General features: G+C 38.1%; 1 protein-coding gene and 1 long non-coding RNA gene across 2 annotated transcripts in view; one reads left to right on the top strand and one right to left on the bottom strand.

Moving 5' to 3' along the window:
- The window catches only part of LOC126869401 (sodium/hydrogen exchanger 9B2), a 91,240-nt gene continuing 75,774 nt past the window's right edge, over positions 1-15,466 (top strand). The window contains exon 1 of the mRNA XM_050625879.1: positions 1-205. Within this exon, the coding sequence (XP_050481836.1) occupies positions 180-205 (26 nt within the window). The 5' untranslated portion in view covers positions 1-179. The remainder of the gene's footprint in view (positions 206-15,466) is intronic.
- On the bottom strand, positions 5,806-12,553 carry LOC126869411 (uncharacterized). The gene is made up of 2 exons (XR_007690923.1): positions 7,268-12,553; positions 5,806-7,221 (listed from the first exon to the last, which is right to left on the bottom strand). It is a non-coding gene; the product is annotated as an uncharacterized LOC126869411 (long non-coding RNA).

Raw genomic sequence — 15,466 nt, 5'->3', positions numbered from 1 at the left:
CGGACGCGTACCGTCATTCTCTGCTTTGAAAGCCGGTTTACCGATTCGCACGAGATCGAAATAATGCGTTACGTTTCTTGGCTCTCATTTTTATCTGTACCTCTCGGTGAATTCGTCGGAAATTGCGGTAACCTTGGATCCATTGTACGCGTCTCCGAGAGTCAAACAGAAGGGAGGTTATGGTCTTCGTTTGGACGGCGGAACAGTGAGTACTAGGTGTTATTTACTTATAACGCATTTTACCTTTATTAAATTTGATGCAGCAAATATAATATATAAATATAATAAGTGACTGATAAGCGTCTGGGCACTAGCGTTGCCATCGTTATTTCGTTTCTTTGCTACTATTACTAGATTGCGAGTATCTGCGTGAATTTACATTTTTATGAACAAAACAAAATTAAGATAAAACCTAAATAGAAGTTTTACTTATTAAAAATTATAACAACCACTCTGAATATTTTTTACATTATTGCGATATTACAAGAACATGTATCTGGTAATATTCTGTAATAGTCTGTCGCAACAGTCGACAATCAGTCGCGATAACATCGTTACAATTACGTTCGAATTGCTATGGTATTATTAATGACGGCGAAGCTGTAAATTCGTCTGCCAGATTACATCGAGAACTTACGAGAACGTGACACCTTTGGATAATTTTTTGTGCGCATATATAAAAAGCATTATTAAGAGGTAAAACAGCCTTTGCGGTGAACCGGTCGTTCCTAAACAGAATACAACAGCATTTAGTAAGCAAAAGTGGTAATTTTGCATATACATACATATGTAGTCTATAAACAAAGTAAAAGTAAGTAAGACTTGTCCATTGTCTATTGTTCCAACAATATCTTCTCTATTGCGGTGTTTCTGATTCGAGTAGCGTTTCGAACTCGTATTCCTTTGCCCTTTCATCGTGTAGGAAGAAACATACGGTATCCTAAACATGTTGAAACATGTTAAAAAATGCTAAATATACAACTTTCGAATAACCTCGAAAATTTCTTATTTAGATCGTTGATATTAATATAAAAGATATTCTTATCATCGATCGTTTGCGTTTCAGTTATCTAAAAGGGCAAAAATTCGCAGACGCCGTGTACGATATATTAAACATAAATTGCTCTATATCTTGAAAATTAAAGCCGAACGGCGATTATATGTATAGAAAGATAGAGTAGATCGTAAGGGAACAGAACGTTTATCGCATGTCCTTCGTCGAGCGTAGTGAATTTCAAGTTAAGTTGCATTCGTGGCATTGAAACTGTTAACGTTAACTTGGTTATCGATCGTCGCTGAATCTTTAATCGTTCTTTCCGATAAAAGGCCAAATGAATCGCTTCGGACAGAACTTGCCAATATTTAATACATTCTGTGGTTTTACGTCGGGCGTGTACGTCGTCAACTTACACGTGTACCTATGTCGATTGCTACGCTTGTCAACATCGATCAAAGAAATAAGGGAGAGAGAGTTAATTCTATGATTATCCATATAAAGATAGGTGGTCATATATAAATCATATTTTTAACGATTCTAATGTTTGAGGTGAAACGTAGATCCTAAAAGTAGTAAGCTCGCGGAACGGCTCTGCGTAGCCGTGAATGGCTCGTTAAACGCGCTGCAGATATATCTGGTCCGATACCGATAATCGCCATCCGTATCGAATCGAATATTAAGCGACATTTACCGCGCATACAGGGAGGGAGGATTTGGGGTTGCGGGAATTGCGCGCGGTTTTGTTCGTAACCGCATAGATGAACATTCGGAAAAATGAACAGCTGAAATCGATGGCTAGGATTGTCCTATAACGGTGTGTATACACGAAGGAACACACAAATAATAATCTTCGTTTGCTAAAGACTATTTATCACGATAGTATTTGATACCAAAGCATTGAAATAACAACGAAATAAGGTATATAATATGTATAGGTTATAACGATCAGCACAGAGTATAGGTCAGGATAAAATAGGATGTATGATTTCAACAACTGCGTAAAACTAAAGTTCTAAAAGATGCTGAATCGGAGAAATGACAAACTTATTTTGAGTCTACTCGCGTTAGCGTTTTCGTCGTTATCGTTTTAGTTTTATTAATAATAAACTTTCTAAGAGACTTTCTTTCCTTGCATTGCGTGTTATTATTATTATCGCAGAGAAAAGAACGCGATAGATATGGCAAAGTTACATCTGGTGCCATTTTTCGGAACAAACTTTTAATACAGTGTCAAATGCCAAAGTTGAGACGACAGCTTTCAAACAATTGCCTCCTTAACTTCGTGCAATGCTCCCTTGATAAGACGAACTAGTTGAAAGCTGATAGAATTCTGTAAATAAATTACTCTCAGACCTAGACTATCGTAAAATCAATATTACGTCGTGCACCGGCAGTTACTACCGAGTATTTATACGTTGAAGAAAGTTGTCCGAAAATACAAGATGTATTTTCAAATTAAGTATCTTTCTTAATAATGTTTCGCGTTATTCGTCTAACCATTCGTTCGTTCAAAGCGTGCACAACAATGTTATTTTCGAGAGAAAACTTAGTTTCCAAAAAATTAATTTTTGAGGAGAAGTCGGTCAAAAAAATTAATTCGCAGCTGAGAAGTTCGAAATTTGCGTATTAAATCCTATGTCACGTAGAACCTTCATAGAAATCAAATATGTAGTCGTGGGATTATTAGACTTGCTACATGAATTATTCCCACAACGAGAACGGTGTGTTTTGTCGCCGTTTTCAAATCACAAAATCAAATCACATGATTTGATCCTCACGGTGCGGTTAATAACATGTACACGTAATGACAATAACACTGAGAATGAGACATGACAATGAGAATTAAAAAATTCCAAAATCTACATCTGCACGACACGGAGTCAGCGATGCGAAATATTTCGATTTTGATCTCGTTCAAATTCGCGATATCTGCGTCTCGAGCAGAAGTATTTCACCTAGCACGGATGACTGAAATGTTATTTCACGCAATAGCTTGTATTTTTGCTATAACCGCATTTTGCTCGTGACAGGGGCGAAAGGGAAGGGTGGTGCACACTCGTGTAACGGTAAAACGAAAAATTGCTATCTGGTTGAATAAACTTGAAAAGACTCTCAACTATGTATTTGAGAATATGCGTTCTATATCCTGAAAAGAATCGCGAAAAATATTTAAACGAGAATTCTGATTCTTGAGACAAATCTTGCTTTCGCGCTCCCTTTCCTCTTTCTCTTTTCCAAATCGATCTATTTTCTAGTCCATTTTGAAAATGTAAATTCCACTCGTTCGTCGAGTTGTTCGAAGCAAAGAAAGTTGATAAAATATCGTTCCCGTTTTTTAGATGATTTATTACAAGTACATGTATCGTATGGAATAGTTATGGAATTAACGACGAATTATACATATATAAAGAAAAAAATACATAGATAATTGAAAAAGACGATGAGACGTCTTCTATTCTTCTACGACGAAGAGAAAAATATGTTATCCGCGAATAGAGATATTTAGGCCTTGTCATGAAAATTATATAGAAATTATCAATTAAGTTTGTTTCGGGATAAATAGGTCGGTACATTGTACAGCGGCGGTAGACACTGGGCTTGATTACTCTGCAAGGGATCGTCAAGATCAATTATAGGGATAATAGGTTATTCAGAGCATTTAGGTGCTTGTAACGTGCAGAAAATACGAGACGAATAAAAATCTTCACGAAGTAATATTTATAGAACGAGTCTTTTTCTTGATCCACTGTTAATTTTGTATGTACGCAGTTCCGAGCAATATCGCGTATAACGCATAAACCAGATGGATTAAAAATTCTTTGAGTCAGAATCGAATGAGAAATTGCTAAGAACTACGCGTTATTACGCGTAATATCTTGTACCGATAATAACGAGGATTAGGGAATTATCTTTGTTCGCAAAGAGCATGGAAACTAAGATCACAAAAGTGCTATTACTCTGATATCACGGTACTCGTCCGCAGAGAATTAAAAGAAAGTATTTTGTCTTAAAATACTTTTCCAATAGCGAACACTTTGGTGAAACTGTAACAACGCCACGCGTCCCCTTTGATTTCCATGATTTTTGAATATGTCGTAAAGTTCAACGCTTCGAACAAAAACAGCTTTTCCTATACGTATAGTGACCGCGCGGACGTCCATAGTTCCAAGATACTCGAACGAAAAGTCTATCGATACCGTTACAGTAAATCGTGCCTATAATCGCGCGTTTATGGCAGCGTATGGGTCAGTATTGGTTTCCGATAGTCTCACGGCAACCAGACAAAACGAAAGCTAACTGCAAACTTACCTCAACTATAAACAAAAGATAAGAATTAGATTTGGGCTAAATGTTACTTTATTCGGCCACCGTGAGGCGGCCGGCTACCAATACCGACGCAATTATAGCCAGAATTCATTCTAATGAAATGTAAAGTAATCGGAAAAAATGTCACTTTGGTAGCGATTCTCGTCCATGTGCTAACGATCGATCCAAAAAACATCCAATTCTATCTAATATTTTGTGTTTCCCATTTGCTTCGTGTCGAAAACAGAAACGAAACGAGAGATAGGGAAGAAGAAAGTAAAATAAGGAAGAAAAATAAGGAAAAAATTAATACCTTTTTTTATATAAAATTTCAGTTAGAAAAACTACGAAATTGTTGGCAAATGGGCTAGAAGCGAAAGAAACACGTATCTCAGAATTACGCGACATTGCTGCTAACATTATATATATACAAGTCGGGAAACAATGAAGATTTATCGACACTTATTTTCGTGAAACTGCACAGAGAAGCTACCTCCTCTCTGATTTCGGTGGTTTTGAAATATGTTATGAAATTTACCATCTTTAACATGTTTTCCCTGTACATGTAACCAGCGGTCGGCCTTGGCTTCCGAGATACGTATTCTGCGTATAGTTGCGTCTCCGTAGGCGGTGTATGCCGCCACCTTATCTTACGTTTATAGCGTGTATCCTCTACACATATATGTATAAACGAGGGTTGGGCGAGCTTAAACCCTAAACAGCTAAGCTAAAAACTAAGCCAAAAACTAAGCTGACTAAAAACTGTCCGCGATACATTTCAAACTCGTCGAAATCGGATAACCGGTAGCTTCTCTGCGAGTTTATCTAAGTAGAAATTAAGAAATTGTTTAAAAGATCAGAGATTAAAGAATTGGTAATATAAAATTCGTCGACCGCTGATTGGGGAGGGAATGAAAAAAAGTGTGGTTATCAGTTTTAAAACGCAATCATTTCTGTAAGTAAAAATTCCCATCCGAATCAAATAGAGCGAGCTGGTCGGCAAGTTTTAATCCACGATCGTGGTATTGGCTTTTTTCTGACGCTTGATAAAATGTTTCCGAAGCCGCAGCTGTACCATTCGCATACGCTATCAATAATTCGCACGAACTGAAAAAATCGCGATTCCGCGTGATTGATCGCTGCCCGACGATCAGCTTTCGGGCGACGATCAACGGGACGCGTATATGGAAAATAAAATGGAAATCGAATAACGACAGATAGAGACTAACTTTTCTACTTTTGATAGTAAAACGATCGTCCTTCGATGTACGACGAAAAGAACGTGTACATTATGGCTCTAGCGATAGATACAGAGCTGGATAAATAACAGCTTGCTGGTATAAGATATTTCGACATTCGGATTAAGCGTTTAATTTAAGCGTTAATGATAGCAAGCTTCTCCGTGCACCAGCGACAATTTGTCGCTTACAGAAAGGCCATTCGTTTATATGGACGTGCGCGCATTTGACGACGCGACTGCAGGATGACTTTATTTTTTGCTCTTTCTCTCTCTCTCTCTCCCTCCCTCTGCCTCTCCCTCTCATCGATCGAAAGTTCAATTTCTTCTTCTTTTTCTACTAACGTCATATATAAACGTCAAAGCGACACTTTTGGTGGTCGTTGGTGCGCGCACAGCCTAAAGCTGCGTCTACACTGTTATAGCGTAAATTTTACGTATAACGTGTTTCTACTTGTATCACCTATTACAGGTGCGGATTCAGTTGCGTCCGCATATAAGAAAACGAGATCGGTCTTACCGTTGTGAAACATCCAGCTTGGACCTAACTCGAATAACTGAAGGCTATTTTTAAAAATATGTAAACACGCACACGCATACATTTAATTTGACGATAGCAATGTATTTTATTAGATATTTTTCAATTAAAATAGATCGATGGCTGGTTTTAATTGTTCGTATGTCGCGGTATGCTTGTAATCGCAGAGGAAGACGAAACTTCTGTAATTAGCGAAAGAATAATTAATTTTAGTCGATCGTAATAGGAGTCAGCCTTTTCTAATAAGTAATCGCTAAGTCTTAAATGCTTTTTTTATTTTTATCACCTTTCTTAATTTTATCCATTGATATTGGCGACAGGCTCGTTAAAATACTTGTGCTAATCGTTATGATTTTTAATTAACTGAAAATTTGTACGAGACCGAGATAGAATTAAAATTACATTCAAATAGTTCGCGATCTTACAATTAGTTTATCGATTGATTACAAATTAAACGAAGTTCGAGTGAACTTTGGGGAAGTGGTACAGAGCTTCGACCAGCAATTAGTGGTCTTTCGGTTTCAATCGACGATCATCGACTTCAGTTATCGAGCTTCGATTTTAATAATTAGTTTTCACGAAAGCGAACTACGCGAGAACGTGGAGTTCGTAATCAACGTCTAGTTTCCATAAATAGTGCGCGAAGTGAATTTGTTCGATAGGGACTTTCTCCGTATTTCCGCGTGATTTTCCTATTCGCCATCCCCTTTATTTTTCGAAGGATGAACTCGAGATAAAAAATCGGCTAATTCTTAGCATAATCTTCTTAACGAAAGCACGAGAAATCACCGTTAGTACGTCGTGTAATGGTCGCGTAAACGAAAATATACGGCGAATAAATACGAAGGATAAACGAAATAACGCGTCCAGCCATTATCGTTCGTAAATACATGCGCGTGTACAAGGCGTCAATACGTATATGCACCTATATCTGTGCATGCCAACCAAATCGATCATTTATCTCTGATCTATTTGAAGTTTATAATCGTGCCAACCGATTTGCAAACGATGGGTGTTGCGCTTTAATTCGAAACGCGTTATCGGCTGCAACGTCAGCGACGCGAACGATCTCGTACGAATCGGATGTTTTTCGACGGTATCTGCACTTCATCTCGTAATATTGGCACTGCGTACGAACGTAGCCTAGGACCACGGATAGCAAGAAATATAACGGTAGGCTTTTTTTAACGCAGTTGCACGATCTTTTTCTATGTTGCATCGCTGCAATTCGCCGCCAACTTTTTGTATCGTTACGTTAGAATTTCCGAGATACGGAGTTTACGGTACTTCTAAAAAGTAATTTTTGATGATCGTTAAGGGTCGTAGGTAAACATATACACCGTGGCTCTGAATTCTATCGAAGTAAGCGTTTTTGATTTCATCGATGTTATTTGTATCTTTTATTCGTTATTCGATCAAATTTGTCGTAGAATTCCGTAAATTATGTAACAATCTATTAATATTCGCTTACGTACGAATGGTAAGTGTGGCGTAAAACGATGAATTTTTCCAGGAATTTCGTCGATCGAAATTCAGAAGCATCAGCGGTGCATTTCGCGAGATGATTATTCGTTGCAGCCTCGCCTCCGTTGCAGAGTAAATCTCAATGAAAGTGCGTAGAAGATTATCCGAAAATTAAAATTAATGGTCTGTATTTGCATTTTCATCGCAACGGCGAAGTTTAACGAACGGATGCCTAATAAAACCGAAACGGACGCGAAGAAAGAGTTTTCGTAGATTTATCAATCTTTTACCTTCCAGACTTGCATAATTTATTTTTTTTTTTTTTTTTTTTTTTTGCTACGACGTTCAACGGCACATTGCAAAACCATTGTATTGTACGCAATAGCAAGGGAAATGAGATAATCTAGCAGTTGATATATAAAAATTTGTTTTCTACGCGAGAAACGACGAACGAGATAACGCAGAAGAAATTTGACGTTCGTCGGATGACTACGCGACGGTCGAGCGTCGCCGGGTCGTATCACCAAATTATTGAAACTTTATCGTTCTTTTTCGAGAGAACGGTCGAGTTTCGCGTCTCCTTTCGGACTTTTTATCCTCGCGACAAGTAGAATACGATGGAACGAAGAAAGATTCGACCATGAATTTCAAGCTACTGTTTTTACAAATCTTCGCGGATCCGAAATCGTGTAGATAGAATCACGTTGCGATGGTTTTTGCAGTTACTTTTTTCCACCCTGTCCACGGTATAACGCGCCTGTATGATTGGATACATTATATGCGAATATAATTCATATCTTTCGCATACTCTTGATAAAATTCATCGAAAGTCATTTTTTCAACAGAACAAATACGTTAAAGAATGCTTCGAACGAACGCGTCACAGAGATTTTGTACGATTCTCGACTTGGTCCGCGAATAGCCTTCGTCAGTGTCAATTAGTCGTCATTATCGCGGTTTCGACGTAACTCACAGGAAGAAGAGAACTCGAGACGCACTGACGGAAGAAGGGAGGGATAACATTTGTGACAAATGTAACCGAGATTCTCTCCGTCACGAATCTCTTCTTTATTCGGTATTACAAGCACAGCGTCGTGTGAAATCGACGTTGCGAATCAGCGAACGATAATTGTCCTTCGAACTTGCTAACGCAAAACGTCATCGTATGCTTTTTCTAAATGCTCTCGTTGTTGACGTACATAGAAAAATGACGAAATAATATGGAATTATACTCGTATGATGGATTTATACGTATTTTGGATACGTATTTTGTCGAGTCTTAGGTCTAATATAATACTATATCTAACTATACCTAACAATGAAATTCGTCCGGTAAATGTACTATTTTTCTTGTTTTGCCAATCGGACGAACGTATATCGTATACGGCAATGGTCGTTCGTTTCGTTCAACGTTTAAAATATGTATCGATATTCGCGTAAAAATTGCAATTAACAATTTTCTCGCGTAACGTTAATTTCTTTCTTATATGTTTTACGTGTATTTAGCACCAGTGACAAGTTGTAAACCGTTTTAGCGAAACATTTTGAAAGGTCCGAGAGCTGCGAAAAATTCCTGGTATAGCTCTTACCGTGTAATTTTTTTACGCTGTTAAGAATTCGTTAAACCGATCAAGTTATTCGGAATAGGAACGATCTCGTCGATTTCGACGATCCTGAAATATGTCGTCAAGTTCGATGTTCCGAAAAACTTGTTCTCGTACGTGCCGCGTCTTAATTTCCAAGATATTGGCAAAAAAATTCAATGAAATTTAGGTTAAGATCACGCTAATCGGTCTACGGTAGGAGATATTTTTATATAGACCAACTTAAGCTTAACTCATCGGTGAAAGAGTGATGACCATTTGGTCAAGAATGTAACAAAATTATACCTACCGTCATCGAAAGCTTTATTACGGAATAAATAATTATTTAGGGAAATAATTTGCGGAATACAAATTTGTAAAATAAATCGTTAAATAATACGCGTAGCCTCAAATATAAATTTCGCTTTATTTCTTTTCCAAGGTTTGTCGGATAAGGCGTAAAAGAAATTGTGAAAAAATTGCAATCGATCGGAATCACGCGCTAGATATTTCACACTGTACGATACACGCGATGATAATGCGTTGTTTCAAGTTATACGAGAAATTATCCGTATGACACTTGTGCTTCTACGATGGGTATGGTGCGAATTCTACCAGACTTCGACTGGTATACATTATCGAATATTCGATGGAAAATTTTCCAGATGCAGCTGCATCTCATTACGTACAACCTACGTTATAAACTTTCGCCGATAAGTATAGTTCCAAGAAAATATCGTCCGTTGCGCGTATTTCTGCGTTATAACGACAAACAGAATTTAATTCGTTAAGCAAAAATCGAAGCACATGTATTAAATAGCAAAGTTAGAGAAACACGGAATTTCGCCTCGCTGAATTGACTTTCTTCGAGGCATGTTTTTTAGAAGCGTGGTGCATAATTTGTATCCAGCGAGATAAAGACGAGTTTCTTTGTCCAAAATTTTACAGAACCAGAAGCGTATGTTTTGCGCGCTCGCGTTAGGTACATACATTGATTATACATGCTGAACGTATACATAGGAAAGGCAAGTCTAACCGTGCAACTTCTCGTTGTCCAACTGGTGGTGTACTTTAGGTTGCGTGCATCTCTGCGTTCGAAACAAGCCTTAAAGAATTATCACGGACCAGAGTTTTTGATTTTTAATTAACTAATAATTAATTAATCGTCGTGTGATTTTTCCGTACCAAGCTATAACAGTTCAAAAATTAACAATTTTTGACGAAAATTTTCTCATCCTTTGATTTTCTAGCCAAGTGTATGTAGCAACAGGGTACACGTCATTTCCATCAGTTTCGTCCAGTTTCATCCTCTCTTCTTTATCGCAACCTTGTATCGATTCAATGTCACTGAAAAGTAGCATTTTCAATTCGTATTTTGTTGCTCTTTCATCGTGTGATTTACACATCAACAAAAATATGACGACCCTACTTAAACAACGCAACGATCTCCAAGTAAGCTTGAATATTTTTGCTTGCATCGTCGCCATCTACATAAAAAACAATAAACATTTCTAGTATCATTTATCGCCTGACAGCTATTTCGAATGGCAGAAATTTATAGACACGCTGTGTAACGTTAGATGCGAACAAAGAAATATCATACCTGCACACAGTTTAACTTTCCATTTGGGTTTTAGAGGCAATCGGAAGAATAAAAAAATCATTTGCATTTTTTAATTTAACGCCAAGATTCCGTATCTATTCTCTGTTTCTTTTCTCGTCACAAAAAAATGACAAGAAAGTCGGGGCCCTATAAAATAGAGCGGCATTACGAGTAAGTAGTACGTACAACTGCCAAGCACGCTCCTTCGTTCTTAGAGCATTCAAGGTGACTGTTTCGCGAGCAAAATACGAAAGAAGAAAAAAATGAAACGGGTGCATAGGTCGGCTATGCGCGTACCTCTCGCTTCGCATAATTTCTCGTTTAAGAGGTTAAACGCGTTGCCCGTTTAACGAAGAATTCATTAATTGCTCCGCTCACTTTTACGCTTTACGCTTTTATGCGTGTCTTGCAGCGAAGACGTATTTAGGGAAAATTTGTACTAGCGAATACTCTTATTTATTTCTATTCCGGAAAGGAGAAAGAAAGAGAAGGAGAGGACGATTAAAGCTGACTCATTATATCGTTGTTCGAGTTAAATAATACAAGCATCCTTGGAAAATCCTTCGGATACTGGAAAGTGTAAATTCTTATTACTATATATGTACGTATAGATTAATCGTACAATACGCCATTCCTATTATAATAAACAATGTAACTATATCAGTGCTTCGTTAATACGCGTGTATACGGTATACGGTATACGTACACCTACGTATACACCTAGAATGTCAGAGTAGACGCTTCGATGCGACAGTGTTTTGATATATGAAATATCGCGATATACCGACCGCTTCGCCGCTTCATCGGATACTCTCCATTATTCTCTGATATATTTCGTAAATATCTTTTCCAGATAATTACCATATTTTTCACAGTCGTTACTTTCTAATCGGAAAATTGAAACGAAAGTTACCCATGTTGCTTCTTCTCTAATCTTCTCTAATCTTTTCTAACTTTTTTCGGTAAACGGTAATACGGTAAACTTCAACGTTCTCGCAACCTTCCTTCCAAAGGACGAACGTTTTTGTCATTTTTTTATCAAGCGGGTTTAATCTCCTGGCTCGTAGGGGAAACAATCTCCACCGCAGGTTACGTGTAACGTTTACGAAGAAAGCGCCGCAAAGAAATTCGAACGCGCAGCAGAATTTCCCGCAAAACTCTCGTTAAAAAACCTCGACCCCGCGTCCGGCATACGCGTCGATAGGTTAGAAAAAAGATATACGTCCATAAAGCGAGCCCGTATTTGGACGGGGACTGCCCGAATTGGTTCGGTGATTGAATTTACCGCGTTAATCGAAGTTATTGTCACGTATCTAATCGGTGGCTCGCGATATTGACTTAAAATTACTTTTCGCTGTTTCGATCAACGTGTACATCCAATGTCCAAACCGTGCTAACGACGTTCCGAAAAAGTAACATTAAACTCTGTAGCTATTACGTTCGAATTAAAAAATTATTAAATTAAATAATTAAATATTAAAAATATTATGCCAATATTAAAAGAATGTGCTGTAAATGTACTATAATGTTTATTACGTAGACACAATTTTGTCTAACGCTACAGAGATTATCTCCATTATTGTACTTAATTATTTTGTAACAGGTACTATGTAAGAAAAATATAATGCTTTTATCTTACATTGTTCACGAAGATGTGTTCGAACGAATACGACGATGAAACGAATACATTAATAATATCGACTATATGGAATTTTCATCGAAACAGCGATTAAACGATGTTATCCTTATTTCTATATGACGTTATCGACGAGTAATCGTCTGTTTACGTCGTATATCTGTAAACTGGAGCAATAAATATCTTCGATAGACACCGTACTTTTTCGTTTTTTTTTTCCAGCATTCGTACAATTCTATATTCCAGCTACAACTCCATTCCCGAACATTCTTACTAATTATTTAAAAATGTTCCTTTCTGATTCACGTTGCCACCTGTGTCACCAGTGTACACGTTCGAAATTAGAAGATCAAACTATGCGGGTTTCTAACGCGATCTAAGTAGTCTCGTGACAAGGCCTTCGTGAAACTAGTTTTTTCCAGTACCTAAAACGCTTTTCTTCCTCTCGAAATCTGACGTGCAAATGACATTACGATCTTCTTCAAAACAATATCATCGTTCCACGTGACCAACGCCAGCTGGTTAGCATAATCGGAAACGTTCCTAACTAACAACTCAAACTGCGATGTTTTCTAATTCGATTTAAAACATCACACACACGCCACTCGACAACCACGTCTTTCCGGTATTCAAATAATAATTCCGATAATAACCGATGCGCGAATAGCCACGTGCGACCATACGTGACAAGGAAACGTGATCTTATTCAAAATTTGAAGCTCCGATCGTCTTTCTAACGATCCAAACGATTTCGCGACATGTTCAGGGAATTAGTTGCTCCTACGATATATCATCCTTGGATAGCTGTTTTTACGCAGGATTCTTCGGTCCACCGATAATTCTACTTGTTCGCAAGTTTTTCCTATAACGCAACGTCGCTATTTCTATTACGTTGTTGCGAACAGCGTTTTCACCTTATGGCTTTATGCGTTAATTTCAGTATGCGTTAATAGCGTTGATTTCTCCTATTTCGATCGTTATTCGTAAATCATTAGTTCAGAAAATACTCATTGTTCCCGTAGTCTCGTTTCTGCCTGCAGAAATGGCCTGATCAACGCAACGATTACCGATAAATCTCCAAGTTTCGAGTAGCTCTGTTTCAAACATCTTTTCACGCCGTTTATCACGTACATGGTAATTATACATTTCTCGCGTGTATATAATTACGAATGAATTTCTGAAGTACGTAATATTTCCTCGTATACTTTATTCCATCCTTATCCCTCTCCTCCTTCCCCTTCGTCTTCTTTGTCCATTTTTCCTCGTACCCTTATGTTTGCCCGCCACTTGGCGCTCGTGCTTCAACAAATAAATTGCAAGCATATTTTTCCGTCGCATTATCGCTGGAAAAAATATAGGTTATTAAAGGCGAGGGAAGGAAGAAAAAAAATCGTGTGGCCGGCCGTGTGCGCGGATCCGACCGAGTAAAAAATAATTCTTGTCGGGAAAATTTTCGTGGTCGCGATAATGAGTACTAATAATAATTGGTAGTAGACGTTAGCGGAAGTCCGCGACAGAACGATCGCGAGAGAAGGAATAATTCCCGGGCATGATTATCGGTGGAACGCGTGCGCGGCTCCGCCATGTGTATAACGACGTGGCTCGTTAAATCGCTCGGCTCGTCACGAGAACCACGGACAGTCGATTAACGGGATAATACGTTGCATTGGCCTTTCTGTTCTTTCCTCTCTGTCTTCTTCCTTCTTCTTTTCCTCTTTCGGCGTATTCTGCCGATTTTCATTTTTCATTCGTTCGCGCGTTTATAGAGATTTGAACGGATGAAAGGGCTGAACCCGTGACAACAACAATTTTTAATATCCCAATTCTTCACTTTACTTACCGAGTAAAGATACCCTAAAGTTGTATACGCGTTAAACGATTGGCTAGCGTAAATCACTATGACGCTTGCCTACGAGAAGCGATATACGCATATGCTTGGCATTTGAGTCGCGGTAACGTACGCTTGAACAAAAAGACAAGAACAAAAAGCCGAGCCATTTTTCATCGACAAATGAAAAAACAAAATTATCTGCCGTAAGTAACATATTATAATTGTTTTATTCTCAACGCGAAGAAATAAGAAACGAAAGAAAGAAAATTCTTTCTTTTTCTCGCAACAAAATACCGCTTTCTCTCCGGACAATTATTTCAAACTTTACTAATTGCAAATGTTCCTCTCCGGCCTGCAACGAAACGGAGGAGAAATTCCAGCTCCGTTTTCCACGATCTGTCTTACTGTACTTTCTCTTTTACCGATTCTCCTATCTGCCGAATAATTACACAGCGCAACAGCTGCAACAGTGAAATATCCAACAGCCACCCTGGTTTAGCACGAACTTACGAAACTACGACGTTTCGAATCAGCGGCCGAACGAATATCGAGAAATTAATTAACGCCAGTGGCTAACGGATTACATAAAATAATATCGACTGTATTCTTTGGAAACTTACTAATCCAAGGCACCGGACGAATCGTGGAAATAGCAAATACGTTTTAACTTGGGCGTGCAGCGCGCTCCCTGAGAGGTTGATCGAAAAGAAATATAAAATTTTGAAGGAAAACTTAATTAACACGGTCGGCTGTGTCGAACCTTCTATCTCTTAAATTCTGGCAAACGACCATGAAACGGTTGCCTGTGTCCACGATGAATCTTGCATGAAGATTTCTTCTTTTTCTGCACACGTCTGAAGTAATTTAAAAATAAATACTTAGAGCCTACCTACCTACCTACCTATGTGCGAATGACACTCTGAATTGTTTCTATATTTCACTGTACGATATGTAAATCATTGTATGAATTTCTTGTCTCTTGTTTAAAGCAACGATTTATTTAAGTTACGACGTAGATAAAAGCGTCATGGTCGTTACGCCAAGTTTGTATAAAAGTTCACGGTTCGTAACTTTCATAATTTCATATCCGCTTAGGGTTTTTGTGAAAACGATGTTGTAACGTTACAACGATAATGCGACTTTAATTTATCACGTACCAAAGCGTCTCGTCGGTTATCTCGCGGACTTCGATCGTTTTTATTTCGTTCTAATTTACTGGCTGTTCGAAGATGATTTGTCTCGAACCACCGTCACCGCTACAGCGTGACTCT

Source organism: Bombus huntii, chromosome 9, assembly GCF_024542735.1.
Source record: "Bombus huntii isolate Logan2020A chromosome 9, iyBomHunt1.1, whole genome shotgun sequence".
In the NCBI taxonomy this organism is placed as follows: Eukaryota; Metazoa; Arthropoda; class Insecta; order Hymenoptera; family Apidae; genus Bombus; species Bombus huntii.
Note: the sequence above shows the minus strand (reverse complement) of the source record. Positions and strands in the feature narration are given on the sequence as shown.